Source organism: Neofelis nebulosa, chromosome 17 (genome assembly GCF_028018385.1).
Source record: "Neofelis nebulosa isolate mNeoNeb1 chromosome 17, mNeoNeb1.pri, whole genome shotgun sequence".
Taxonomy (NCBI): Eukaryota; Metazoa; Chordata; class Mammalia; order Carnivora; family Felidae; genus Neofelis; species Neofelis nebulosa.
Genome location: NC_080798.1, coordinates 23,024,372 through 23,048,634, shown reverse-complemented (window position 1 = coordinate 23,048,634; position 24,263 = coordinate 23,024,372). Strand labels below are relative to the sequence as shown.

The following is a 24,263-nucleotide window of genomic DNA, read 5'->3' as shown; positions in this document are numbered from 1 at the left end:
CTTTGGGTAGTATTGACATTTCAACAATATTTGTTCTTCCTATCCAGGAGCATGGAATATTTTTCCTTTTTTGGTGTGTTGTCTTCAATTTCTTTCATAAGCTTTCTATAGTTTTCAGTGTATAGATTTTTCACCTCTTTGGTTATGTTTATTCCTAGGTATTTTATGTTTTTTGGTAAATTGGAATTTATTCCTTGATTTCTTTTTCTGTTGCTTCATTGTCAGTGTCTAGGAATGCAACTGATTTCTGTGCATTGATTTTATATCCTACAACTTTGTTGAATTCATGGATCAGTTCTAGCAGTTTTTTGGTGGAATCTTTTGGGTTTTCCATATAGAGTATCATGTCATCTGTGAAGAGTGAAAGTTTGACCTCCTCCTGGATGATTTGGATGCCTTTTATTTCTTTCTTTGCGTTGTCTGATTGCTGAGGCTAAGACTTCAATTCTATCTTTTTAAAGGAACAATTTTTAACTTTTAATTTTTCTTCTGTATGTTGGCTCTCTACTTCATTGATTTCTGCTTTTATTCTTTTTAAAAATTTCCTTTTGGCTATAATTTTTTTTAGCTTTAAATTTTTTTAAATTTATTATTATTTTTTAATGTTTTTATTTATTTTTTAAGGATAGAGAGAGACAGAGCAGGAGCGGGGGAGGAGCCGAGAGACAGGGAGACACAGAATCTGAAGCAGGCTCCAGGTTCTGAGCTGTCAGCACCAGAGCCCAATGCGGGGCCTGAACTCATGAACTGTGAGATCATGACCTGAGCCGAAGTCCGATGCTCAACTGACTGAGCCACCCAGGTGCCCCTTTTTTTAGCTTTAAAAAAAATTTTTTTTTTAATATTTATTTTTGAGAGAGAGACACAGAGCATGTCCTGGGGGAGGGGCCAGAGAGAGTGGGAGACACAGAATCCAAAGCAGGCCCCAGGCTCCAAACTGTCAGCACAGAGCCCGACGTGGGACTTGAACTCAGGAACTGTGAGATCATGACCTGAGCTGAAGTTGGAGGCTTAACTGACTGAGCCACCCAGGTGCCCTTCTAGCTTCTTAACGTGAAAAGTAATAGAGATGAAAAAGTCATTGATTTTTGCTATTCTTTGTAATGTATGCACTTTGAGTTTTAAAATTTTCTCTAATCATTACCTTAGGTACCCCATACAGTTTGCATATTATTTTCATTATCAGCCATTTATATATTTTTTTGATTTCTGTTGTGATTTGTTCATTGGCCCATGAGTTATTTGGAAATCTGTGCTTTAATTTCTTAACATTGAATATTTTCTACTTTTCTGTTGATGTCATATTTACTTCTGTACTGATCAAAGAACACAGCTTGCAAAACTGAAATTTAAGACTTGTCCCATGGCCTACTATATGATCTGTTTTAGTCAGTTTTAGTCAGTGTCCCATAATTTACTTGGAAAGAATACGAATTCTGCAGATTTTGAGTTTCATAATTTTGTTAGCTCAAGTTAGTTGAAAGTAGTGTTCAAGTATTTTATTATATCCTTGATTTTTTTTGTTTGTTTGCTCATTCTGTCATTTTTGAAGAGACGTCTATTGAAATCTCTTCTAACTAGGGTTGTGGATTTATATTTTTCTTCTTCTTTTTTTAACCTTTGCTTTACACAGTTTGAAGTTCTGTTGTTTGGTGCATACAAATTTAGGACTGTAATAAAAATCTCTAGTGATGCTTTTTGCCTCCAAGTCTCTCTTATTGAATATTAGTATGGCTACACCAGCTTATTTTGGTTTTGTTTCTTTTCATAACACATCTGTCTTTTAACTTCAATCTGTTGGTGTTCTGTCTCTTTTAAATAGCATTTAGTTGTGGTTTTACAACTTCAGTCTGGATACCCTTTTCCTTTTATCTAGGATATTTAGTCAATTTCTGTATAGTGAAGTTATCGAAGTATTTTAGTTTCATTCTATCACCTTTGAACTTTTTATTTTTTAAAAATTTTAGTAGACTATGCATAACAAAATCATTTAAACCAATTTTAAGTGTACATTTCACTGATGTTAAGTACATTCAGATTGTTGTGTAAACTATCATCACCATCCGTCTCCAGAACTTTTCTTTTAATGTTGTAAAGCTGAAATTATGCATTAAAAAATAACCCCCTATGACCCCTTCCTCCATCTGCTGGCAACTACTATTTTACCATCTGTCTTTGAATTTGACTACTCTAGGTAACTCACTAAGGAATCTTAAAGTATTTGTCCTGTTGTGTCTGGCTTATTTTACTCAGCATAATGTCTTCAAGGCTTACCCATATTACAGTATATTTCTGGATTTCTTTCCTTTTAAAGGCTGAATAATATACACATTTTATTATTTGTTCATTCATTGATGGACATGTGTTGCTTTCAGCTTTTGTCTTTTGTGAATAATGCTGCTGTGGACTGAGTGTATAAATATGTTTGAGACCTTGCTTCCAGCCCTCTTGGGTGTATACCCAGAAGTGGAATTGCTGTATCATAAGGTAATCCTGTGTTTAATTTTTGAGAAACCACCTTACTGTTTTCCACAGTGGCTGCACCATCTGACATTCCCACCAACAGTGCACAGTTTAGTTTTTCTATATCCTTGTCAACACTCGTTATTTTCATCCTTTTCCTTCCCTTTTTTTCCTTTTTTTTTTTCTTTTTTTTTCTTTCTTTTTCTCTTTTCCTTTCCTCCTTGCTTCCTTTTGAGCCATCCTAATGGATGTGAAGTGGTATCTCATTGTTTTTTTCTCTGCTTTTTTGGTCTTCCTTTGGTTTAATCAAATATGCCATATTGCATTTTTTTTCGTCTATGAGCTTCTTTGTGATACATTCTTTTTTTTATTATGGTATGTTAGTACTATATCTGTGTTAGCATTAAATATACCATATACTTGTGTTCTTTTTTACTAGGGTAATTTTTCCTGGAGGTCACAACACGAATTCATTTATTCATCCCACCCCTTGCAGTATTGCTTTCATGCATTGTGATTCCATGTGTTTTATTTTATTTATTTATTTATTAAAAATTTTTTTTTTTTTTTTTTAACGTTTATTTATTTTTGAGACAGAGAGAGACAGAGCATGAACGGGGGAGGGTCAGAGAGAGGGAGACACAGAATCTGAAACAAGCTCCAGGCTCTGAGCTGTCAGCACAGAGCCCGGACGCGGGGCTGGAACTCACGGACCGCGAAATCATGACCTGAGCCGAAGTCGGCCGCTCAACCAACTGGGCCACCCAGGCGCCCCTGATTCCATGTGTTTTAAACACGACAGTACTTCATTTAAAATTGTTCGATGTGATTAATATTGACATACCTTTACTTTCTGAAATTACCTCTGCAATTGCTCTTTAGTTCTTTCTGCATTTATGTTGTTTTCAAAAGTCACTGTAGTATTTTTCCCCTGGCTTTATTGAGATGTAATCAACATATACTGTTGTATAAGTTTAAGGTGTACAACTGTTGATTTGATACTTATATATCGTAAAGTGATTATCACCTTAGCGTTAGCTGACACCTCCATCACATCATCTAATTACATGTAGTGTTTCTTTAGTGAAAATTTGCTAGTGAAGAATTCTTTTTCTTTGTGAAAATGTTTTTAATTTTTCTTCATGTTGAAAGAAAGATCTGTTTGCTGTAGACTATGTATATGGATTTTCAGTTATTCAGTGCTTTAAAATTTTATCTTATTTTCTGATTTCCATAATTTTTTGCTGAAATTTGCTCTAACTCTTCTTGTTGCTACTTTGAGGACAGTGTATCTACTTGCTCCTTCTTGCTGCTTATAAAATTTTCGTTTTTTTTTGGCGGGGAGGGTTTCATTCGTGTAAGTACGTTGTTCCTTGATATATTTTCCTTTTATTTCTCTTGCTTGAGGTTCTTAGTGTGTCATGTATCTGGCTGATACCTTCATCTTTATTTTAGAAAATCCTGTCATGGTAGGTTCAAATACTGCTTCTGCCACATTTGGTCTTCCTTCTCTTTCTGGATTTTCAGTTATACAGTATTTCACATGTTTCTTATTGGTCTTTTCTGTATTTCCATTTTTTGTTTTCAAATCTCCGAGCTTTAATTTGGATATTTTCTATTGACCTATAATCTATTGACCTATAATCACCTCTAAAATCCTGATTTCTGCTGTGTGTAATTTCTCATTAGCACCATTTATTCAGCCCATTTTGGATATTTCAATTACAGAATATACAGTTCATTTTTTTGTGTGTGTGTAGATTACAGTTCTTTAGTGAAGTTTGTCATTTTTCCATGTATTTCTTTCTTTCATTTTCTTGAACATGTTAATTATTGTTACTTTATGTTTTAGTTTGTTAGCTTCAATATGTAGATTGCATGTTTGTTTGAATCTGTTTTTTCTTTTTCTTTCTTTTGGATATTTGGTTATATGATCTTGTGTTTTGGTGTCCTAGTTATTTTTAGTTAAATGCTGTGATTGTGTCTTTAAAAATTGCAGGTACTCCTGAAGATGAGCGTGAACTCTGGAAAGTTCACTACCTTTCTTCTGCTAGGTAGAGAGAGGAGGAGCTGGACACTTTAATGGCAAGTGCTAAATGATGTACAGGCCAAGTTTTGCTTTATTTAAAGTATCAGCTATTCTTGATTCCTTTAGGACTTTCACCAAGACTTCTTTCTTCGGAGGTTTCTGAATTCTAAATTTGTTTCATCAGTATCCTGAACTTTTTGCTTTTTCCGAGTTTCAGGTTAGCTTTTTGAGCCTCAGAATTTGATAAATGTCATGAAAAGGAAACAGACTACATGTTTAAGCCCACTCATGTCTCTGATTTTGTTTCTGTGGCTTTCTCAGACTCCCCAGGCTCTGCTTGTTTCTGTCTCCCACTCATGGCTGTCTGCTCAGGGGCAAACATAGTTCTAGCTCTTCCTGTGCCTAGAATTGCCTGAGAAAAAAGCAGCTTCAGAATACACACTCCTTTATAGTCATCTGCTCTCTAAATCTTAGTCTCTCTTGTTCCCATCGCTTTGGCAACTCTAAAGATGCCTGTGAAGAAAAGATTTTTATCTGGCTTTTCCATTTCCCAGAGGGATTACTGTTTTGTCAGAAGCTTTTTGTCCCTACTTGGTAGAAGTGTGGACTAAGTTTTGAAGTTACATAGCTACTTATAATGATTTAGTATTAACTTTACTATGGTCTCATTGACAGTGCATAGTATTTCTTTAAAATAAAAATTTACCCTTTTATTTATTTTATGTATTTATTTTGAGAGAGAGAGAGAGAGAACAAGTAGGGGAGGGGAGAGAGAGGATCCCAGCAGGCCCTGCACTGTCAGTGCGGAGCCTGATGTGGAGTCGGATGCTTAACTGACTGAGCCACCCAGTCGACCCATAATTTACCTTTAATTGGTGCGAAATGGCATTTCATAGATTTCCTTAATTTGACTTTTTTTTGGTCACTAGTGAGATTTTTATTCATCATTCTACTATTCGTATTTACTCTTTAATGAATTGTTTTCTTTGAGATCTTCACAGGCATATCATCGTTCTAATCTATGTGTCAGATTTCTTAGTCAGTTGTAAACCATAGAAATGTTTGGAAGAATGTTCTGAAAGAATTTACCGTAAGAATTTAGGAGGAACCCCAGGCAGGATTTTTTTGTTGGTGTGTGCATGTGTTTTGTTGTACATTTATACCCTTACTTGCTTGCTTGTTTAGATAGTTCGGTAGTTTGTGCAAGTTCCATTGTGGTCATCTTTCAGGTCCAGAATTTGTTATCACCTCAGTCTTTTTTTTAAGAATTTTTTTTAATGTTAATTTTATTTTTAGAGAGAGAGAGGCAGAGAGAGAGGCAGAGAGAGAGGGAGACACAGAATCCGAAGCAGGCTCCAGGACCCAAGCTGTCGGCACAGAGCCTGATGCGGGGCCTGAACCCACAAACTGCCAGATCATGACTTGAGCCGAAGTTGGACGCCCAACCAACTGAGCCACCCAGGTGCCCCCACCTCAGCCTGTCTTTACGTCCAGAGTAAATTTAGCCCAGTTAGTATTAGATATCCACCCTCTCCATTCACTGTGGCTACAGATGGAGAAATGGGATCCTTTGCCTATTGTAGGTAGGAGGAAGGCAGGGTTTCTGGGAGTAAGGTGTGGAAAAGAAGAGAAAATGATTGGTATCTGTAGTAAAAGAGTGGGCATGGAAGCTGCAATTCAAGCATTATTTCACATTCAGAAATACAGGTCATAATACCCAATCTGTAATTCAGAAGTCTAAAAAGCACTGAAAGCAAAGTTCTGCCTAAGTTTGTGGCATATTCATTTGTTGACAAACTGATTGGAACTGATTTGAGTGAGGCACTTATTCCACCTACTTTGAATATTCATGTTATATTGCCAGTGTTATTATATTTGATACTGCATGGTGTTTCACTGGTGGGGGTGTGTGTGCGTGTGTCATAATGTATGGTGTGTGTACTGTATTACCTTGTTAAGGTATGAAAAGTTCTAAATTGAGAAACTTGTCTGCTCCTGAGGTTTTTGACTGATTGTAGACTTGTACTTCTTTAAAAGGACTTGATGCATACTTATTGTAGGGGAGGTGAATACATGGTGAGTTAAGTAGACACGGCCTATAACTTACTGGGCTTTCAGCCAGCACAGTTAAGAGTTCCCTGGATTTCCAATTTCCAATCCTAAAAACAGAACTCTCCAAATATCAGGGTCTTCATTTTTAGAAATATTGTTGGATGTATATGTTAGTCTTTTAATATTTCCATTGTGACACGACTGTATCTTTTTACTTGGTATTATGAGTAATAACTGAAAAAAAAAGAGCCCTAATTTGCAGGTAGAACCATGAAGGGAATGGAATATACAATACCAAAGCTCGTCTGGTATTTGTGGAAATAGAGGCTGGGTTTGAATATGAGAAATGCATCAGAAGTCTGTGTAGGAGAAAACTGGGCTAAATGTAAAAGTGAGGATTCAGATGATCATTTTGATTCCATCCTAACTATATTTTTGAATAAGGACAATTTAACTGTTTTGGCTCTGTATAATTGGAGATAAACTTTTGGTAGCAGTTTTGCTATTTTTGATTTTCAGCGTATTTATTTATTTATTTTATTTATTTAAATTTTTTTAACGTTTTATTTTTGAGAGATAGAGAGAGAGACAAGGTACGAGTGGGGGAGAGACAGAGAGAGACGGAGACACAGAATCTGAAGCAGGCTCCAGGCTCTGAGCTGCCAGCACAGAGCCCGACGTGGGGCTTGACCTCATGGACCATGAGATCATGACCTGGGCCGAAGTCGGATGCTTAAATGACTGAGCCACCCAGGTGCCCTTATTTTCAGCATATTTAGAAAGTATATTTATTTAAAAATTTTTATGTAGAAACACTCAGTTTATTGCAGTTTATTACTGTTTATTGCAATTTTTCTTTTAGGAACCTGTGGTCAATTTCTCCCTTCTTTGCAAAGAGTCTTAATAACAAGACCTGTAGTAGTTTGCTAATTTTGTTGAAGTACACATCTTGTTCATTTTTGCTAATGGCATTTATACATTCTTGTAATTAACTGATAATATGTCTTTTAAGAAATTATTTTCAACTTTTTAAAGTAATTGTCAGATAACAGTGTATGTGTAGTATCCATTGGTTTTAGCCACCACTGTTACTTTTTCCTCTTTGACTCAGCAACTCTAAAACACAAAATTGTACAATCTCTCTGAAGACAGTCCAGCAAGAGAAGCAAACTAAATTTAGACAGCTCTGATTAATACAGTCCTCAGATTATTTTTCTGTATATGAACCCATGACATGGGGAATTTGAAATTGAAATACAGTTAGAAAGGTTTTAGAAGTGAAGTGGAGCATTTTTGATAGAAGTATCACTTGAGACTTAGGCAGGCTTACCCTTTTAGGCTTTCTGTTCCAGTCTAGTTTTAATGTGGTGCTGTATTTAACAGAGAAAACTCATAGGTTGATGCCCCCTTGTGGTCTCTTAACAAAATAAATAGCACAAATGGAAATAAGTAATGGAGATCTTAATACATGTTAAATAATTCATTCCCTCCTTTTAAAAATAGTTTTAAGAAAGTGGCTTCTGAGGAAGAACAGTAAAGGCATTATTATTCCTATATTCCATATACTTTATTGACTTTAAAATTTATCAAATGTTATTTTAACCCTATATAACAGAACGTGCATGTGTGTTAGCTGGACACTGATACAAAGAAAAAGAGGTTGTTGGGTTGGCTTCTACCATTGTCATCCTGGACATCTAAGGCATTTACAAATGCCTTAAAAATATGATGAGATGTGATAGTAATTATGGGGCTAGTGTCTCCTCCCCCCCCCCCCCCCCCAACACATACAAGTAAATGGAGCTTGGGAAATCTGTTGTTTATAGTCACTTGACCTGACCAGGGTCAGATGCAATATGAGGCATTGGAAGAAATGAGGGTTTTTATTAGCCAGTTGGTGAATTTAAGCTTATTTGCTTTTACCAACATTGGCAAGGTCTTCTTTGTGTGTGCATGTGGGTTTGTGGATGAAGTGGAGAAGTAGTAGCAGCAGCAGTCAGTGCTTTAAGAAAGACCATAGGGGTGCCTGGATGGCTCAGTCTCTTAAGCATCTGACTGTTGATTTTAGTTCAGGTCATGATCTCAGTCTTGAGATTGAGCCTCACACGGGGTTCTGCACTTGGTGTGGAGCCTGCTTAAGATTCTCTCTCCCTCCCTCCCTCCCTCCCTCCCTCCCTCCCTCTCTCCCTCCCTCTCTCCCTGTCTTCCTCTCTCCTCTCCTCCCTCCCCCCTTTCCTCCCTCCTTCCCTCTGCCCCTCCCTCTGCCTGTGCGTGTTGGTGTTCTCTCTCTCTCTTTCTTGAAAAAACTCCCCCAAACAGCTGCTTTTCTTCTGTTACCCAGTAAGATGAATGATGGTTGGAAGTGGTCCAATCCAGTGAGTATGGGCTTTGACATTAGATAGCCCTGGTTAGATAGACCTGTTTCTAAAAGTGATTTTATCTCTTACCAGTTCCTGGGTAGTTGTATAATATTGGGTAACATACTTCAATTTTGAACACCGGTTTCCTCTCTTTAAGAAGTTAAAACCTACCTTATTGAACTGTTACAGTTCCATTGTCATCATATGAAGTCTTGGCCTATACCACTGTTAGTACTCTTAGGGTAAGGGCAGTTTTGAATTATTAAGTGTACTGTGTGACTTTTTAACTACTGGATTGTTGGTAAAGACTCCTAATGATGGAATGTATCTTAAAAAGTGGTAAATCACCTCATACTCTTTTATGGACTATAGTCTTTACTGTGGATTTAGTGCTGTACTACTACATAAGCACATATTTTCTTTATAAATTTCTGGCTTTAAGTGCAATTATATCACATTAAAGTATTTACTAGGTCAATTGTTTTAATAGTTGAAGCCTATTAACTAATTCTTTTTATAAAAATGATTCAATAAGATTATTTTCTTCAGGAATAATAGTTACATGTTTGGTAGGTTTAACTTAAACTATTGTTGCTTGATAGGCATCTTATTTAAAAAAGATTTTGTGAAGGACAACAAAGTAATGAAATGGTTTTTGTTGTTTTGCTTTATTTTTCAAGAGTTTTTATAGAAGCAGGTCAATTTTATTTATTTAATACTTGAATTAATATGAGTCTATTTTCAGAAGTAGTAAGATTATTTGGATTTATTTAACTTAACAGAAAAATTAGTTGTTTTTTTTTTTTTAACCCATGCAGATTCAACTTTGAATCATCAGATTTTTCTTTCTTCTAAAATTTTCCTTGGTGTCTAAAGCATTGGAATTTACTAATAATTTTCTTTTGAAAAATGTGCTGTAAAAGAGAAGAAAACTAGAAAGATCTCTCAAAATATCAATACAACTGCTTGGGTTTTAGGAACCCAATGGTTTTAGGAAGTAAGTGGGCTATAAATCATGTAAACAAAGATAACTTGTAGTCCTGTCAGAAGGCTGTCTATGTATTTTCATACCTGCCTCTCTTACCTTTTCCTATATTTATCTGACTCTCAAAATAAAGAGCCTATACCTTTGATTAGTGCCTAACTGAAGTCTCTGTTGTCTTAAACCCCATATGTAACTGATAAAGACTTTAAGACTATTTTGGCAGTGAAAATTTCTCTCATAAATTTTGAAGTGGATTTTTGTTGTTTTATCCTAGAATATCTGTTCTTGGGGAGACTTTAGGAAAGAGAGGGTGAGGTGATTGTGGGGTGGGGAAAAGAGAGCTAAAACAAAGTGGAGACTAGACTGTCAGGGGTGATGGCAAGAACACATGCCATTCTGCTAGGGACTTGTTTTTTAAACATAAAAAGCATATGTGCCAAATTTACATATTTACTAATTAAAAAGGCTTCCTGGAAACATTAAGTAGACTATCTTCTGTAACCTTTAACACTGTCACTAATGGATATTGCTTAGAAAATTTCATCGAAGGTCCTTTAAATAATGTAAATGATTATGAATATGTAACTAGTTAATATGCAGCTACGAAAGGATTATCATGTAGAGGTTAATGAACATTCTGCTCTTATGGTTTGCAGGGCTTTTCTTTTTGTGCTTTTGGCTCACTTCATGCTTGGAAACACATGCATTGGGATTGGAAAACATCCTGACTGTTTTTTGGGTCTCATCTTTTAATGGGGTTGTTAAAGAGGAACTTTATGAAAAGGATTTCATGAAGATTTTTTTCTTTTTCAATTTACATTTAATTCTGTTTGTCTATTTTATAATTACTGCCAAATCAGAAACAGTGAAATGGATTGATGTAGTTTTAGCCTGGCTCTTCCAGATGTAAAGTCAGTACTCTGTTATATATTACCACTGTTATTAAGTGTTGCTATGTGATTGATACTTACTGAGAGATCTTCATTCTAAGATGGACTTTTTATGCTGAGTTAATGTGTAGTATGGCTGGGTATCTGATTACAGCATGTATTTTGGTACAGGATTGCTGCCTTAGTATTTAAAATGTACCAAAAGGGGACATTTATTTCAGGAATTAAATGTTATAATAGGAATTTAGTGACAGCCCCCCCCCCCCCCCCCCCGCCAAAGTCTTGTGATTTTGGGGTGGAAACATTGAGCAAGAGAGACAAGAGAGAATATTGGTGTTTAGAATAGTGAACTAAAGCAATGTGTTTCAAACAAGATAATAACTGCTGTCTTTTTCACATGGCCTTGTATTGAGCATTTTGGCTTGTATCCCTTAGTTTCTCTGTCTCTAAAATGGTGCTACAGTATTTGAGATTATTGTTTAAAATTTTTATAATGGGTAAATTGAAAACAATTAGTAATCTTTGAAAAGGGTATTATTTTTAAATTGCCATTCAAGTGTTTGTTTTTCCTCATTGGTTAGCATTGTTCCCTCCACCCCCCCCCCCCCAGTATTTTGAGAATCTGCTGAAATATCTTTAAGAAAAACAAATAACTCTTGTTCTTAATTTTATTGTTTTAACATTATAAACATAGTTTAAACTGGCCATTAAGTGCCTAAAATTTTATCAATTCACTGAGGGAACAAATGGGCTGTTCAGAGCATCTCTTTATCCCAAGTATTTCTTCTCAAAAATGTTAGTAGAAAAATATCCCTGAACTCATTTTTAATGCATCAGAATAAAAATTACAGGTTAAAACATTTGGAGATATAGTGACAAAATAAAATATTTTTACTACTGTCTTTTTTTTTTTTTTAGTGATGAAACGTGGATGTTACATTGGTTTTTTGTTATTTATAACATTTGCGTATTCTACAAAATATGTAACGTTGAAAGCAGGTCTGTAGATTGTACAAAATACTAGTTATCTTATATCATATGTCACCTAATAGTTATGAAGCGGGTTTTGTAGCAAAGTATGAATCGGAAGGCTGTAATTTGTTCTGCAGTTATCAGCCTGCATTAGGGGTTATGATAAAGTGTGCTGCTTAAAAACTAACAGTCACATCTCTGTGCATTTGACAAATAAAAATGTATACCGAGATGCTATTAAATCTGTAAAGCCACTGTTCTAGTTTTCTGATACACTGATTTTGTAGCTTTGTGTATGGCCCTGTTTTTTCATGAGTAGTTATCTGTTTTCATGACAGGTGGTCACTAACTGCCAAGAGAAAATCCAGCATTGGTGAGTGAAAGATGGTTTTATATTATTTCTGAAATACTGATGGGGTCATCTGTTTGTATTTAAATAAAGTGTGTGTTATTTTTTTGCAACCCATAATTGAATTCTTCTAGTAATCTCCATTTTGAATGCTTTTGATACTAATTTATATTGTCCTTCACTGTTTACTGAATTACGTATTCCCTGATTTCCTGAAATTGTGTCACCATTTGTGTTTATTCTAATTGCCTTTTTTCCTTTCCTTTTTTTCAAACTAGCATAGTATTAATATCATTATGAGATAGAGACTGAGACATTTTTGAACATGCGTTATCACAGAGCACTCTATTTGGGGAATATTCTTATATTTGTAGTAGAATAATGATTGGAATCAGTTGTTTTAAAATAATGATGGAAATATCCACATTTCCCTGAAGTTTGAAAAATCTAATTAATTGCCTACATCCCAGAGCTTTCTTTATGGACTGCACTTTTTTAGAGTGTGGACAGAAAGAAAGCGTATCTATTTTAAAGTGCTAATCTTTAGTTAATAGGACAATGCTTGGTAAATAACACACTTTCCTAAGTCTTCTGAGGAAAAAGCTCAATTTAATGGTGAATAAAATCTTATATTATGAGTTGTCATGAGATATAGCTGTTGATCTTACAGATTCAAATTACAATATATCCATGCTGTGTTTACGAAGATTTTACTGAGAGAACAACAGGAGCTGTCTTGATTATTGTCTGCAGGGTTATTGCAAAATCATGGTAACTGCCCCTTTAGTGGTGAGATTAAACCTTTGGTTATACACCATCAAGCATATAATATTTTAAATTTATTTTAAGAGGCTTTTTCTTCATGCCTGAGAGATCTCCAAGGAAATAATTTATAGTTAGTATATATCAAATGTTTTTTGGTTTAAATGCACATAGGCTGCAAGCAGTGGATAAGAGTGAAAATCGGTGCAATCTGTACACATCATCTTATTAAATTCTGACTATTGGCGTGCAGAAAATAATCTAAAACTAATAATATCCACTTTATAAATAAAAATTCAGGGACTTCATAATTTTCAATAAATGCAGTGTTGTAGTTGCATCTACTGTAGTGTAAGTCTGTCAACATTTCCATGATGGACGTTCGCTTTTCATTACACATTCAGTCCAGGTTGGAACTTGAAATGTAAGTAGTTGGCCAAAGATTAATCATTTTCCCCCAACCCCCACTAATTTGGCCAAAGAGATTCATTTTACAAATAATTCCGGGGAAATTTTATTCATGTGGACTTCTCTTTATTGGTTTGGTAAGGAATTCAGGAAATCAGTGAGAGATTGGATTCACTCAGAACAGATACTAATTGACTGATGCAAATGTGTGAATAACTTGCTTCTGGTTTGCTTTGCAAGATTCTTTCCCTGTTAGACTGAAAATCCTTTGAGGCCAAGGGACACATTTTCTCTCTCTCTTTTTTTTTTTTTTTTGTAATCCACAGCACCTCCTACTGTGTTTGGCATATTATAGGCACTTAATAAATGTTTGAGTAAGTGAAGACCAAATATATAACATTATAAATGACAAATGCTATATATAACATTTTAGTTTGCAAGTACTGTAGCAGTGCCCAGCCCTGGTAAACACAGACAGAAATGTGATATTTAATTCAGAACATCTTCATGTGACTCTCAATTTCAGTTGCCAGTTTTCCAAAGCTTTCCCAACTACAGAAGCTTAGATATTTATCTACACATATCTTAAAGTAGTGTATAGTACCTTATTTATATGTTAAAAATTTTAAAGAAATTTTCTAGTTAAAATTTGATTTTTCCTCTATCATTTCTAATATGGCTCGGGAAACAGACTTTTCTGTTTGTTTTTAATGAGGATCTGATACTGCTAGAATGTAAATGGCCAGTGAACTCAGCAATTTAAAAAAACTGAAACCAAAGTCTCTCTATTCCTCTGAAAGCCAGGAAATAGCTATTTGGGAGCATTGTGGCATTCTCATGATATTTTTATTCTGTTACTTCCACAAACAGTGATTGAGTTCCTACCATATGCCAGTATTGTGTTGCTGTTTGGAATTGAACGACCCTGCCATGGAAGAATTCATAGTCAGACACTATACAGGGAAATCACAATAATTTTGGGCTATTTGCAGAGAGCTAGGAAGCAGGAACAGAAGCTGGAACCATTCTTAAGGGTGTCTTATAACTGCTTCTAAAAGCATGTTGCTTTTCAGTTTTCTTTAGCCCTTGGCTTTAGCCTAGTCTAAAATACAATTCATACAGTTAAGCTCCCCCCTTCTTCATGGGATACATAATATACATACATAATAAGGAAAAACAAAATACATGATTTTTAAAAAATGCTTTCTGATGCTAGTGATGTTTATACTTTTTGTGCAGTTTTAAAGCATTATTTAAGGGAAAAGTAATGAATATTCTAGGCTTCAAAAGTAATCTTATTATTATTATTTTTTTAAATGTAGGACAGGAAGTAAAAATATTTGTAGAAGTGTAGGGGTAAAAATGGCCTGGGGCAGACAGGATATGCCCCCTCCCCCCCCCCCCAAAAAAAAAGAAATCCCTTCCAGGAAATTAATTCAAACTGCAGAACTTTGGTGAACTAGACACATTTGTAGTATTTGTTTAGTTAATAACAGATAGTGAGGAAATGTTTAAGCCTAATAGTTGAGAATTTGTGCAACACTTTTACAGCTAACAGTGGTTTACAACTTAGTGAAGATTAAAAAAATTTAAGTACAACTTTTTTTTCTTAAAATACATTTTACTTAACTCCAGAAATAAGGTTTTTTAAAACCCACACACTATTTTCTCATTAAAATATGGATATGCTTTCTACTGTTTAATGCACCAGGGCCTGATTATTCTGTTTATAGATTATCTGTAATTTTTTATCTTTTTAATTCTTCCCTAAAGAGCATGGGATTCAGAGTCTCAGACTTGCATTTGAATCCTGTCATTTACTAACTGTAACCTTGGGTGAATTACTAAGATTCTTGGTTTTCTCCTTGTAAAGTGACTACGATACTACTTAACTTGAAGATTGAGTGAGATAATGTCTGTAGAACACCCAGACTGGCTCTCAATAAATATTAATAGTAGCTCTGAAATCTTTTTTGGAAATTTAATTGTCAGATGAATAAAGAAAACAAAAAAACCTGTCAAAGCTTTGTAAATATTCCTGAATATTTTGTATTCATGCCATTATCTTCTTTTATCATGATGGAGAGATGGCTTTCTAAGCAGTGTTATTAAAGCTTTACATTAATGTTTTAGATAACTTTTTATTTGGAAGAATTTCAGACAAAAGACGACAGTAGTATTGTGAATCCACTTGTACTCATCACTCAGCCTCAGTAATGATCAACTCATGGTGTCATTTGAGTGTTTGCATTTAAACAGCTTATCCTACCCTCTCCCCACCCCCAACTATTTTGAAATGAATCTGAAAATGTATTCCATCTAGAAATACAGTATATATCTTTAAGACATAAAGCTTTTAAAAATTTAAACTAAAATTTTTTAAATTTGTCAGTATATTTATATAGTTCAAAATTTAGGAAGTTCTAAGAGTGTAAATGGTGTGTAGTTTTTCTCCTGCCCTTATCCCCAATTCTCATTTATCTTTGTAAACAACTGTTTTTGCCAGTTTCTTGCAAATCTTTTCAGAAACAGTTTTCATAAAGGATATATGTGTGTGTATATGTATGTAGGTATATGTGTGCATGTGTATTCATCCACGTTTTTATATATTGTTCTCCCGCCCTTTTTGGCAAAAATGAAATCAGACTGTATACTGTTCATTTGATTCTATACCTTGGAGTTCATTCTCAATTATTAGTTAACTCTTATTCTTTATTTCATTTCCATAAATTTCATTGTTTTTTAAAGGTCTAATTTTTAGAGTTACCAAATAAGTTTTGGTACTGATTTTTTAAAAAATAAATGATGATATTATTAAGAGTATGGCTTTACAACTCAAAATATATTCTTCTCAAGCTGTTAAGTCCATATTTATTATTCCTTAATAAAATTACTCCAAAACTTAGTGGCTTAAAACTACGACCATTTGTTTGTATATGATTCTGTGGATGTACATATTGGGCTTGACTTACCTGTTTTGTCCTTCTGCTACTCTTGTTTGGGCTCACTTGTGTGGTTGCAGCCTTTTGGTGGCTGTGTCAGCTGAGTTGTCCAAAATGGCCTCACCCATAGGCCACAAGTTTGGCGGCTAGTGCTGGTTGTTAGCTGGGCCTCTCTCTCCACGTGCTCTTCTATCTGGTTCACTTTACGTGATGATCTCAGGGCAGCAAGAATGGAAGCTGCCAGGCCATATCCCATTGGTCAAAGGAACTCACAGTCAGCCTGGATTCAGAAGGTGGGAAATAGGCTCCAGTTGGTGGGAGGAGTGAAGAATTTATGGTTATTTTTAATGCATCATAGGTATTTACTTGTATTGAATATGTCCCACAAGAAAAAAGTTCCATTACTTGTGTTGACTTGTGAGAATTTAATGAAATATGGCATGTGATGCCTGGCACATACATACACATCATATGTCTGTTAGGCATTGTTTGTAACCATAAATTGGATGCATATGAATTGTGAACACTTCACTGTCATGCTTCCTTTAAATCATGTTAAGAGAGTTTTAAGTAGTAAAGATACCTACAAAATTACTTGAAGCAGACTTAAATGAAAATACAGAAAAAGGCATTTTATGTTGTTCAAATATTTAATTTTGGAAAGAATAGATTTAAATATGGGCATACAAATGCTGAAACACTTGAGCATGTGAATTTTATTTATTTTATTTTTAAATTTTTATATAAACTCCAGTTAGTTAACATACAGTGTGATAATTAGTTTCAGGTGTACAGTCTAGTGATTCAACACTTACGTGTGACACCCAGTGCTCATCATAAGAATTTTGAGAGAGGGATTCTAAAGCAAATACTTGGCATTTGTTATTTTTTTCAAAGGAAAAAATACTGTTGGGTAACTAGTTTCTAGTACGGTCTATAGTCAAAGTATATAGTAGGAAATAACCAGAAAGCATACCTAAATAGTTAAAAACACAGATGAAGATTTGTTTTTTGTTTTTGTTTTTTTTGGGATTCCTCTTTCGAGTCAGGCGGTGTGGATGGATGGATGTGTATATCTATCTCTGTCTGAGGTTTTTAGGGATTCTTTGCCCCACAGAAGCACCGAGCTATTTCATCATAACAGTTCATAACAGTGCTATGTAGTCTGTGGTATATTTCTCATGAATTACCTGAAACAGTGCTTTCCTGACTTGACTTCATCTACTTATATAAAACTTGTTTTATTTTATTATGCATAATCTATGAAATATTGATTTGCATGCATTTAAAACTTTAAATTTATTCATGGTGATGACTTCATTTTTCAGTGTCAGGTAAATTTCAAAACCATGTTTTTCTTAGTTCCCATTTTACTGACCAAAAGTTTTTAGTCACTATTTTGTATAGGGCCTTCTCTTTGGGCTTTTTCATTTTCATGTGTCTTCCCTACTCCCATCCTCACCCCCGGTAGAGCAGGGAGCAACTTCCAAACTTCTGAAGATTTTCCGTGCTTCTGTTGTTTGTTGTTGGAATCTCTGTAGTTATTTAACAAAGTGTCCTTAGGGACAAGGACAGAGGGAGGAATCATATATAGTAATCCCTTTCTTGGCCACTCATAAGTTCCTGCATAGTTTTTTTTTTTGTTTTTTGTTTTTTTAATGGTATGGTATCTTAGTACTGAATGTGGACGTTAAGTAAGTTTTGGAATTTCTGCGTGTGATGTTTCAAAACAAATTAAGTTGCAAAAAAAAAAGATTCAAATTGAATGTTTTTTTTTTTATTAATTTTTTTTTTTAAGTTTATTTTTGAGAGAGAGTGACAGAGCATGAGCAGGAAAGGGGCAGAGAGAGGGAGACACAGAATCTGAAGCAGGCTTTAGGCTTCAGGCTCCAGGCTCTGAGCTGTCAGCACAGAGCTCAACGCAGGGCTTGAACCCACCACCTGTGGTGAGATCATGGCCTGAGCTGAAGTCAGATGCTCAACCAACTGAGCCACTCAGGCACCCCCAAATTGAATGTTTTAAGGATGATATTTTCATTAAAAAAAAAATTTTTTTTTTTAACGTTTATTTATTTTTGAGACAGAGAGAGACAGAGCATGATCAGGGGAGGGGCACAGAGACAGGGAGACACAGAATCCGAAGCAGGCTCCAGGCTCTGAGCTGTCAGCACAGAGCCTGACACGGGGCTTGAACTCACAGACTGCGAGATCATGACCTGAGCCGAAGTCGGCCGTTTAACCGACTGAGCCACCCAGGCACCCCAGGATAATATTTTTAAAAGCAGAATCTGAATTAGGTTTTTAATTTTTTGTCCTGAGTATAAAATGAATACACATATATAGAAAGGTTGAAATAAGAATAGAATAGTGATAAATTTACTCATAATTCTAAAGAGAAACTAATTCTCCCTCTTTTTAAAACATTTTGTTTTATTTGCTTCAGCTTCTTAATTCTGTATGTGTATTTATGTCACCAAGGTCAAACTGTAAATGCTTTTGTTTTTTAAAAAAGTTAATGGTTTTTAAATTGCTGTTAGAATTTGTTACTTCTAGTAGTCCCCTAGCCTTTGTATCATTTTTGTAAGAGCCACAGTAGTTTAATGCTTGATGGTTTTCTGAAAATAAAATGGAAAATAATGCATTATAGAGGATTTTTTTTATACGGGAGGTTTTTTTTGTTTTTTTTTTTTTTAAATGGAATTTTTTAAGGGATTTTACAAAAATCCCTAAGTACATCTTGTCATTTATAACATAGTCTTTGATTATGTATTATTCACGGTGTTCATATATACATTGTTTGGCTCACAGTTTCCCACATCACCTTAAATCCGGTGACTCTGATTGATGCTACATCTCAATTTGATTTGGCATACATAATGACTTTTCAAATCCTCTTCTTAACTGTATTGTTTGACAGCTACATCTCCTTGCGTTTTGAGGTTTTTCATTTTCTATTCATGTTAATTTATTTTTTTATAAGACAATATACAATAAAACTTATAAGCACTGAAGAGTACCTTGTGGGGATAAAGGTGTGAATATGACAACAACAGTGCTTGACCAAGAGGCAGAGCACTCAGTGATAATCCAGAGTCTTGTTCCTTTTTGAGGTACAAAAGTCTACATTCTGATACACTAAAGGTACTTGACGGTGACTAAGGAAAATGTAGGCGGTAAAAAAATTGAGGCATGAGTACAGTTTAATATTTTTACTAATTTATATCGAACTTGACTACATTGGCAGTGGTTTTCCTGTTTTTATTTAAATTAACTGAGTTAAAGATACTTTTGAGAATTTTACATATTTAAAAACAGGATTGCTCTTTTTTTCTGTTACAAGACCTCTTAAAAAAAATTATGACCTCAAGGGATTTATGAGTGGCTTCTACTGAAATTATATGCAGATTATAGGGCCTTTTATTCTATCAGGAAAGAATGTAGTGGGGTTTTTAATCATTTTATTTTATTTTTAAATTTTTTTAATGTTTATTTTTGAGAGAGCATGCACTCGTGCGCACAAACGGGGGAGGGGCAGAGAGAGAGGGAGACACAGACTCCAGGCTCTGAGCTGTCAGCACAGAGCCCAACACCGGATTTGAACTCAATGGACCACGAGATCATGACCTGAGCCAAAGTCGGATGCTCAACCGACTGAGCCACCCAGGCGCCCCAAGAATCTAGTGTTTTTATCAGTTTCTCATAGGTATCAGTGACCTTAAATGGCTGTGAACCACTGCTCTAGGAAAACAACGTACAAAAAGTTTTCTTTTTTCTGAAATATACTTTAGAAATAAAGCATAGAAAGTTGAAAACAAAATGACAAAAGCTATAAATTAGAATCCAGAATGGCACAAACATTCAGAGCTTAAGTGAGTTATAAACTTATAGCTAAATTCATTTTTTCTGAAAGGCTTTTTTCTGATTTGGTACAGAAATATATATCAGTTGTAAAAAACTTGGAAAATAAACAAAATTAAAATTATCTATACTCATCACCCAAAGCTAACTGAACTAGGAAGCACTTTGGGGCATTTCTTTCACACTTAGAGTGATGTGTTTTTGTGTAATTTTTAAATGTTCTTCACATTTGCATCTCATTTTATTCTTAGAGTGAAAGAACACTAATGAATGAAGAAACAGGTACCCATGATAACTGACAAGTCTGAAGTCACATGTACATATTTGTTGGTAGAACACTCGAAACAATTTCCTTAGTCCCAGCTTTGCTGTGTATAATCCATCATACTCTGTTGTCTTATTGTTGAGAAGTTAAATTGAGGAAATCTAGCAGAATGTTAGCTGCATCTGTCTCTCTTGGATAATTTTCTTTTGTTAACTTTAGAAAAATTAGAAGTATTTATATTTAGGTTCATTTTTGTATCTGTTTCTAATAAAGTTTTTTGATGGATTCATAAGTATAAAGAACATGGAATATTTCATCAGTGTCTTCTGGTAGCATAAATTTCCTAGGTATAAAGAGTTGAGAAAAAGGAGTATGCCACCATATTGCCTGAATTTTGTTGTAGATTTCATTTAATGGTATTTTGCCTTAACCATTTAAAAAAAAGTAATAGAAATTTAACACAGATACATTTTAATCTTTTTTTTTTTTTTTTAATTTATTTTTTTTGGGACAGAGAGAGACAAAGCATGAACGGGGGAGGGGCAGAGAGAGAGGGAGACACAGAATCGGAAACAGGCTCCAGGCTCCGAGCCATCAGCCCAGAGCCTGACGCGGGGCTCGAACTCACGGACCGCGAGATCGTGACCTGGCTGAAGTCGGAGGCTTAACCGACTGCGCCACCCAGGCGCCCCACATTTTAATCTTTAATGTGTCTCCCTTCTCACCCAAATTGTAGATCCTTTACAATGTAAATCCTTCTTTCAAGAATGTTTTCATTGTTTAATATAACCGTAACAATTTATTTAGACTTTTTAAGAGAATACTTTGAAAAAAAATCATTATCATTCCTTTCTTTAGTAATAAGACTTTCCTCTTTACCTGTATATAATCTGTGCCTATATTTTCTTAATTTTAGAGATAAAAGCCCAGGCATCCCTCAAGCTAGTGGGTTTTTTTTTTTTTTTTTTTTTTTTTTTTTTTTTAACATTTTTTATTTATTTTTGGGACAGAGAGAGACAGAGCATGAACGGGGGAGGGGCAGAGAGAGAGGGAGACACAGAATCGGAAACAGGCTCCAGGCTCCGAGCCATCAGCCCAGAGCCTGACGCGGGGCTCGAACTCACGGACCGCGAGATCGTGACCTGGCTGAAGTCGGACGCTTAACCGACTGCGCCACCCAGGCGCCCAAGCTAGTGGGTTTTTAACAAAGAAGCAATGCAAAGAAATAAAACAAGGCATGTTATATTTGAGTGATGATCCCTGCAGCATATGGCATAAGGCTTGGTAGCAGAGGAGAAACTCAATAAATGGTGAAATGAATTAAAACAAAGATTTTCTTGAATTCTTAATAGGAAGTTCTAATGTGGGTATGATGGACTAAAAATCATTTCTAAATAAGATTATATAGTTACTTAGATTCCAGAATCTTTGGGTTTTATAATTTCTTAAATTAAAAACTTAAAATAACTCTGTCCCAGATTAATCCAGATATTAATATGAATGTAAAGCCCTTTTCCTTCCAGCCCCCCCCCCCCCCCCCCCCCAAATAATCATTTGATGTTTCCTGCTTTTTATGTTTAGGACATTAGGTAAAGGAGAGAGAATGGAGATTTAAAAAAACCCAAAAAACCCTACAGGCTTAATGTCACTATTTCTGCCTATTCCAGCTTACTACTTTTAGTTGAAAATTAGCAAAATCTTATTTCAATCAGGTATTTAAATTTTATTTCCTTTTTTATTATATAAAGATGAATGTTGGATTGGAGACTTCCTTCTTCCCTCAAACAAGGAATATAGAACTTTTTTTCTTTACAAAGATTTGTCAGTTGCATTTAAGAAGAAGATTAAAAATATGGACTCACTCTCATATTCCCTGCATCTCCTTTTTAATATTTTATTATGAAAATCTTCAAACATACAGAAAAGTTGAAAGAATTGTGTAGGTGAACCTTGATCATATACCTATCCTTATCTCAAGCCGTTAATCCCTTTTTCCCTGATGCATTTCAAAGTAAGTCAGTGTACTTCACCTGTAAATACTTGAGCATTCACATCATTTAACTTGCTCTCATACTTTTCACAGTTTTATGAAAATAAGGTGTTTCTTATGGGATTTATCCTGATTCATCCTTAAGGTTAAAGCTAATTTGTAGTTGTGCTATGTCCTTCTTTGCTTCTGCTTTTTAAAACAAAAGGTGCTTTTCAAGGCGTATAGCACATGATTAGCAAGATTCAGAAGAAGATTGTAAAGTTTCTTACATATGACTTAGTGCAGTGCTTTAGTTCTTAACTTTTTAAAAGATTTTTAGGTGGGGTGCCTAGGTGGCTCGGTCGGTTAAGTGTCCGACTTCGGCTCAGGTCATGATCTCACGGTCTGTGAGTTCGAGCCCTGCGTCGGGCTCTGTGCTGACCGCTCAGAGCCTGGAGCCTGTTTCAGATTCTGTGTCTCCCTCTCTCTCTGCCCCTCCCCTGTTCATGCTGTGTGTCTCTCTGTCTCAAACGTAAATAAACGTTAAAAAAAAAATTAAAAAAAAAAAAAGATTTTTAGGTAATCTCTATACCCAACATGGGGCTTGAATTTACATGTGATCAAGAGTCACATGCTCTACTGACTGAACCAGCCAGGCACCCTGAATTCTTATTTTCTATAAGGAAAATTGCAGGAGGATATCTGTTGTAAATTAAATCTTCTTTATTAGATAACTTTTAAAAGTTAAGAATCGAAGCCTGAACCTAATCTGTAAGTATCAGATATGATGAAGACCTCCAGGTCTATATATTATAAGTAAGTAGGCTTGAGTGGTTTATCTCTGATGATATCTGTGCTTTATTTCCATTTGAAAAAAAATTAAGCAATTCCCTCTTCTGAATACATATTTAAATATGACTACAGTGTCTAAAAAGTACATGTTTCTAAGTAGTAAAATAGAAAAAACAAACTCTTCAAATTTTGGTGCAAATAAAGATCCCCTACTTACCTTCTGTAACACAATAGTTCTTAGATTCATTCTTGTATTTTCTGCTGCATAGGCTTTATGATCTTTAATGGGATTATTTAATCCCTGTTAGAGGAACTATTTGTAGAATAGACAAACTCTTTGACCAAAGTGCTTGATCCTGGATATTTCTACTAGTGGGACCTTTAGAGAAAGAGCTTCTCAAGCCATAATTTCTCCCAGGGACACGGCTTGTCTCCTACTTTCCTCCCTTCAGAAAATAATTCTGCATGGGCTGCATTTTAAATTTTTTCTTTTCTTTTTGTTTTTGTTTTTGTATTTTTAGAAAACAACTCCGAATTTATAAATAGCAACTCTGATCTTAAACTGTTCTCCAGTATATCCACAGCTTTGTTCTAGAGAGAATCAGTGATACGTTTAAAAGTGAACATACTTGATTTGGAGTATTGACGTGGATCTCGTCAGTGGTTCAATCTACTCTTCTTTTAATATACAAAAGAGATGTTTTAGGGAGTCTCCTTTTTCCACGTGTAGTTACTAAAATAAAACATACTGAATGCTAACTTTAGTTTTTTTTAATCTTAGGTATTTATTTTTATTTACTTTTTATTTTATTTTTATTTAAAATTTTTTAAAAAAACATTTTACTTATTTTTGAGAAGCAAGAGAACACAAGAGTGAGCGTTGTGCAGGAGGAGCAGAGAGAGAGGGAGACAACAGAATTTAAAGGAGGCTCCAGGCTGCATTGAGTTGTCAGCACAGACTGACGTGGGACTCGAACCCACTACATGAGATCATGACCTGAGTTGACGTCAGATGCTCAACCGACTGAGCCACCCAGGCGCCCCTAATACTAGCTTTTTAGCAGTCGCAGAAACATTTAGACATCTAAGCTGATGTATAGTCCTTGAGCATTTGCTGAATTACTTATCTAAAACATACAAACTGTTAGTGTTTGTTAGATTTAATAA

General features: G+C 35.0%; 1 protein-coding gene across 4 annotated transcripts in view; it reads left to right on the top strand.

The window, feature by feature from the left end:
* The window catches only part of URI1 (URI1 prefoldin like chaperone), a 125,936-nt gene that overhangs the window by 34,497 nt on the left and 67,176 nt on the right, over positions 1-24,263 (top strand). For all 4 annotated transcript variants that reach the window (XM_058708178.1, XM_058708179.1, XM_058708180.1 and 1 more), the window contains one exon: positions 12,090-12,124. In XM_058708178.1, coding sequence (XP_058564161.1) covers positions 12,090-12,124 — 35 coding nt within the window. The remainder of the gene's footprint in view (positions 1-12,089; positions 12,125-24,263) is intronic.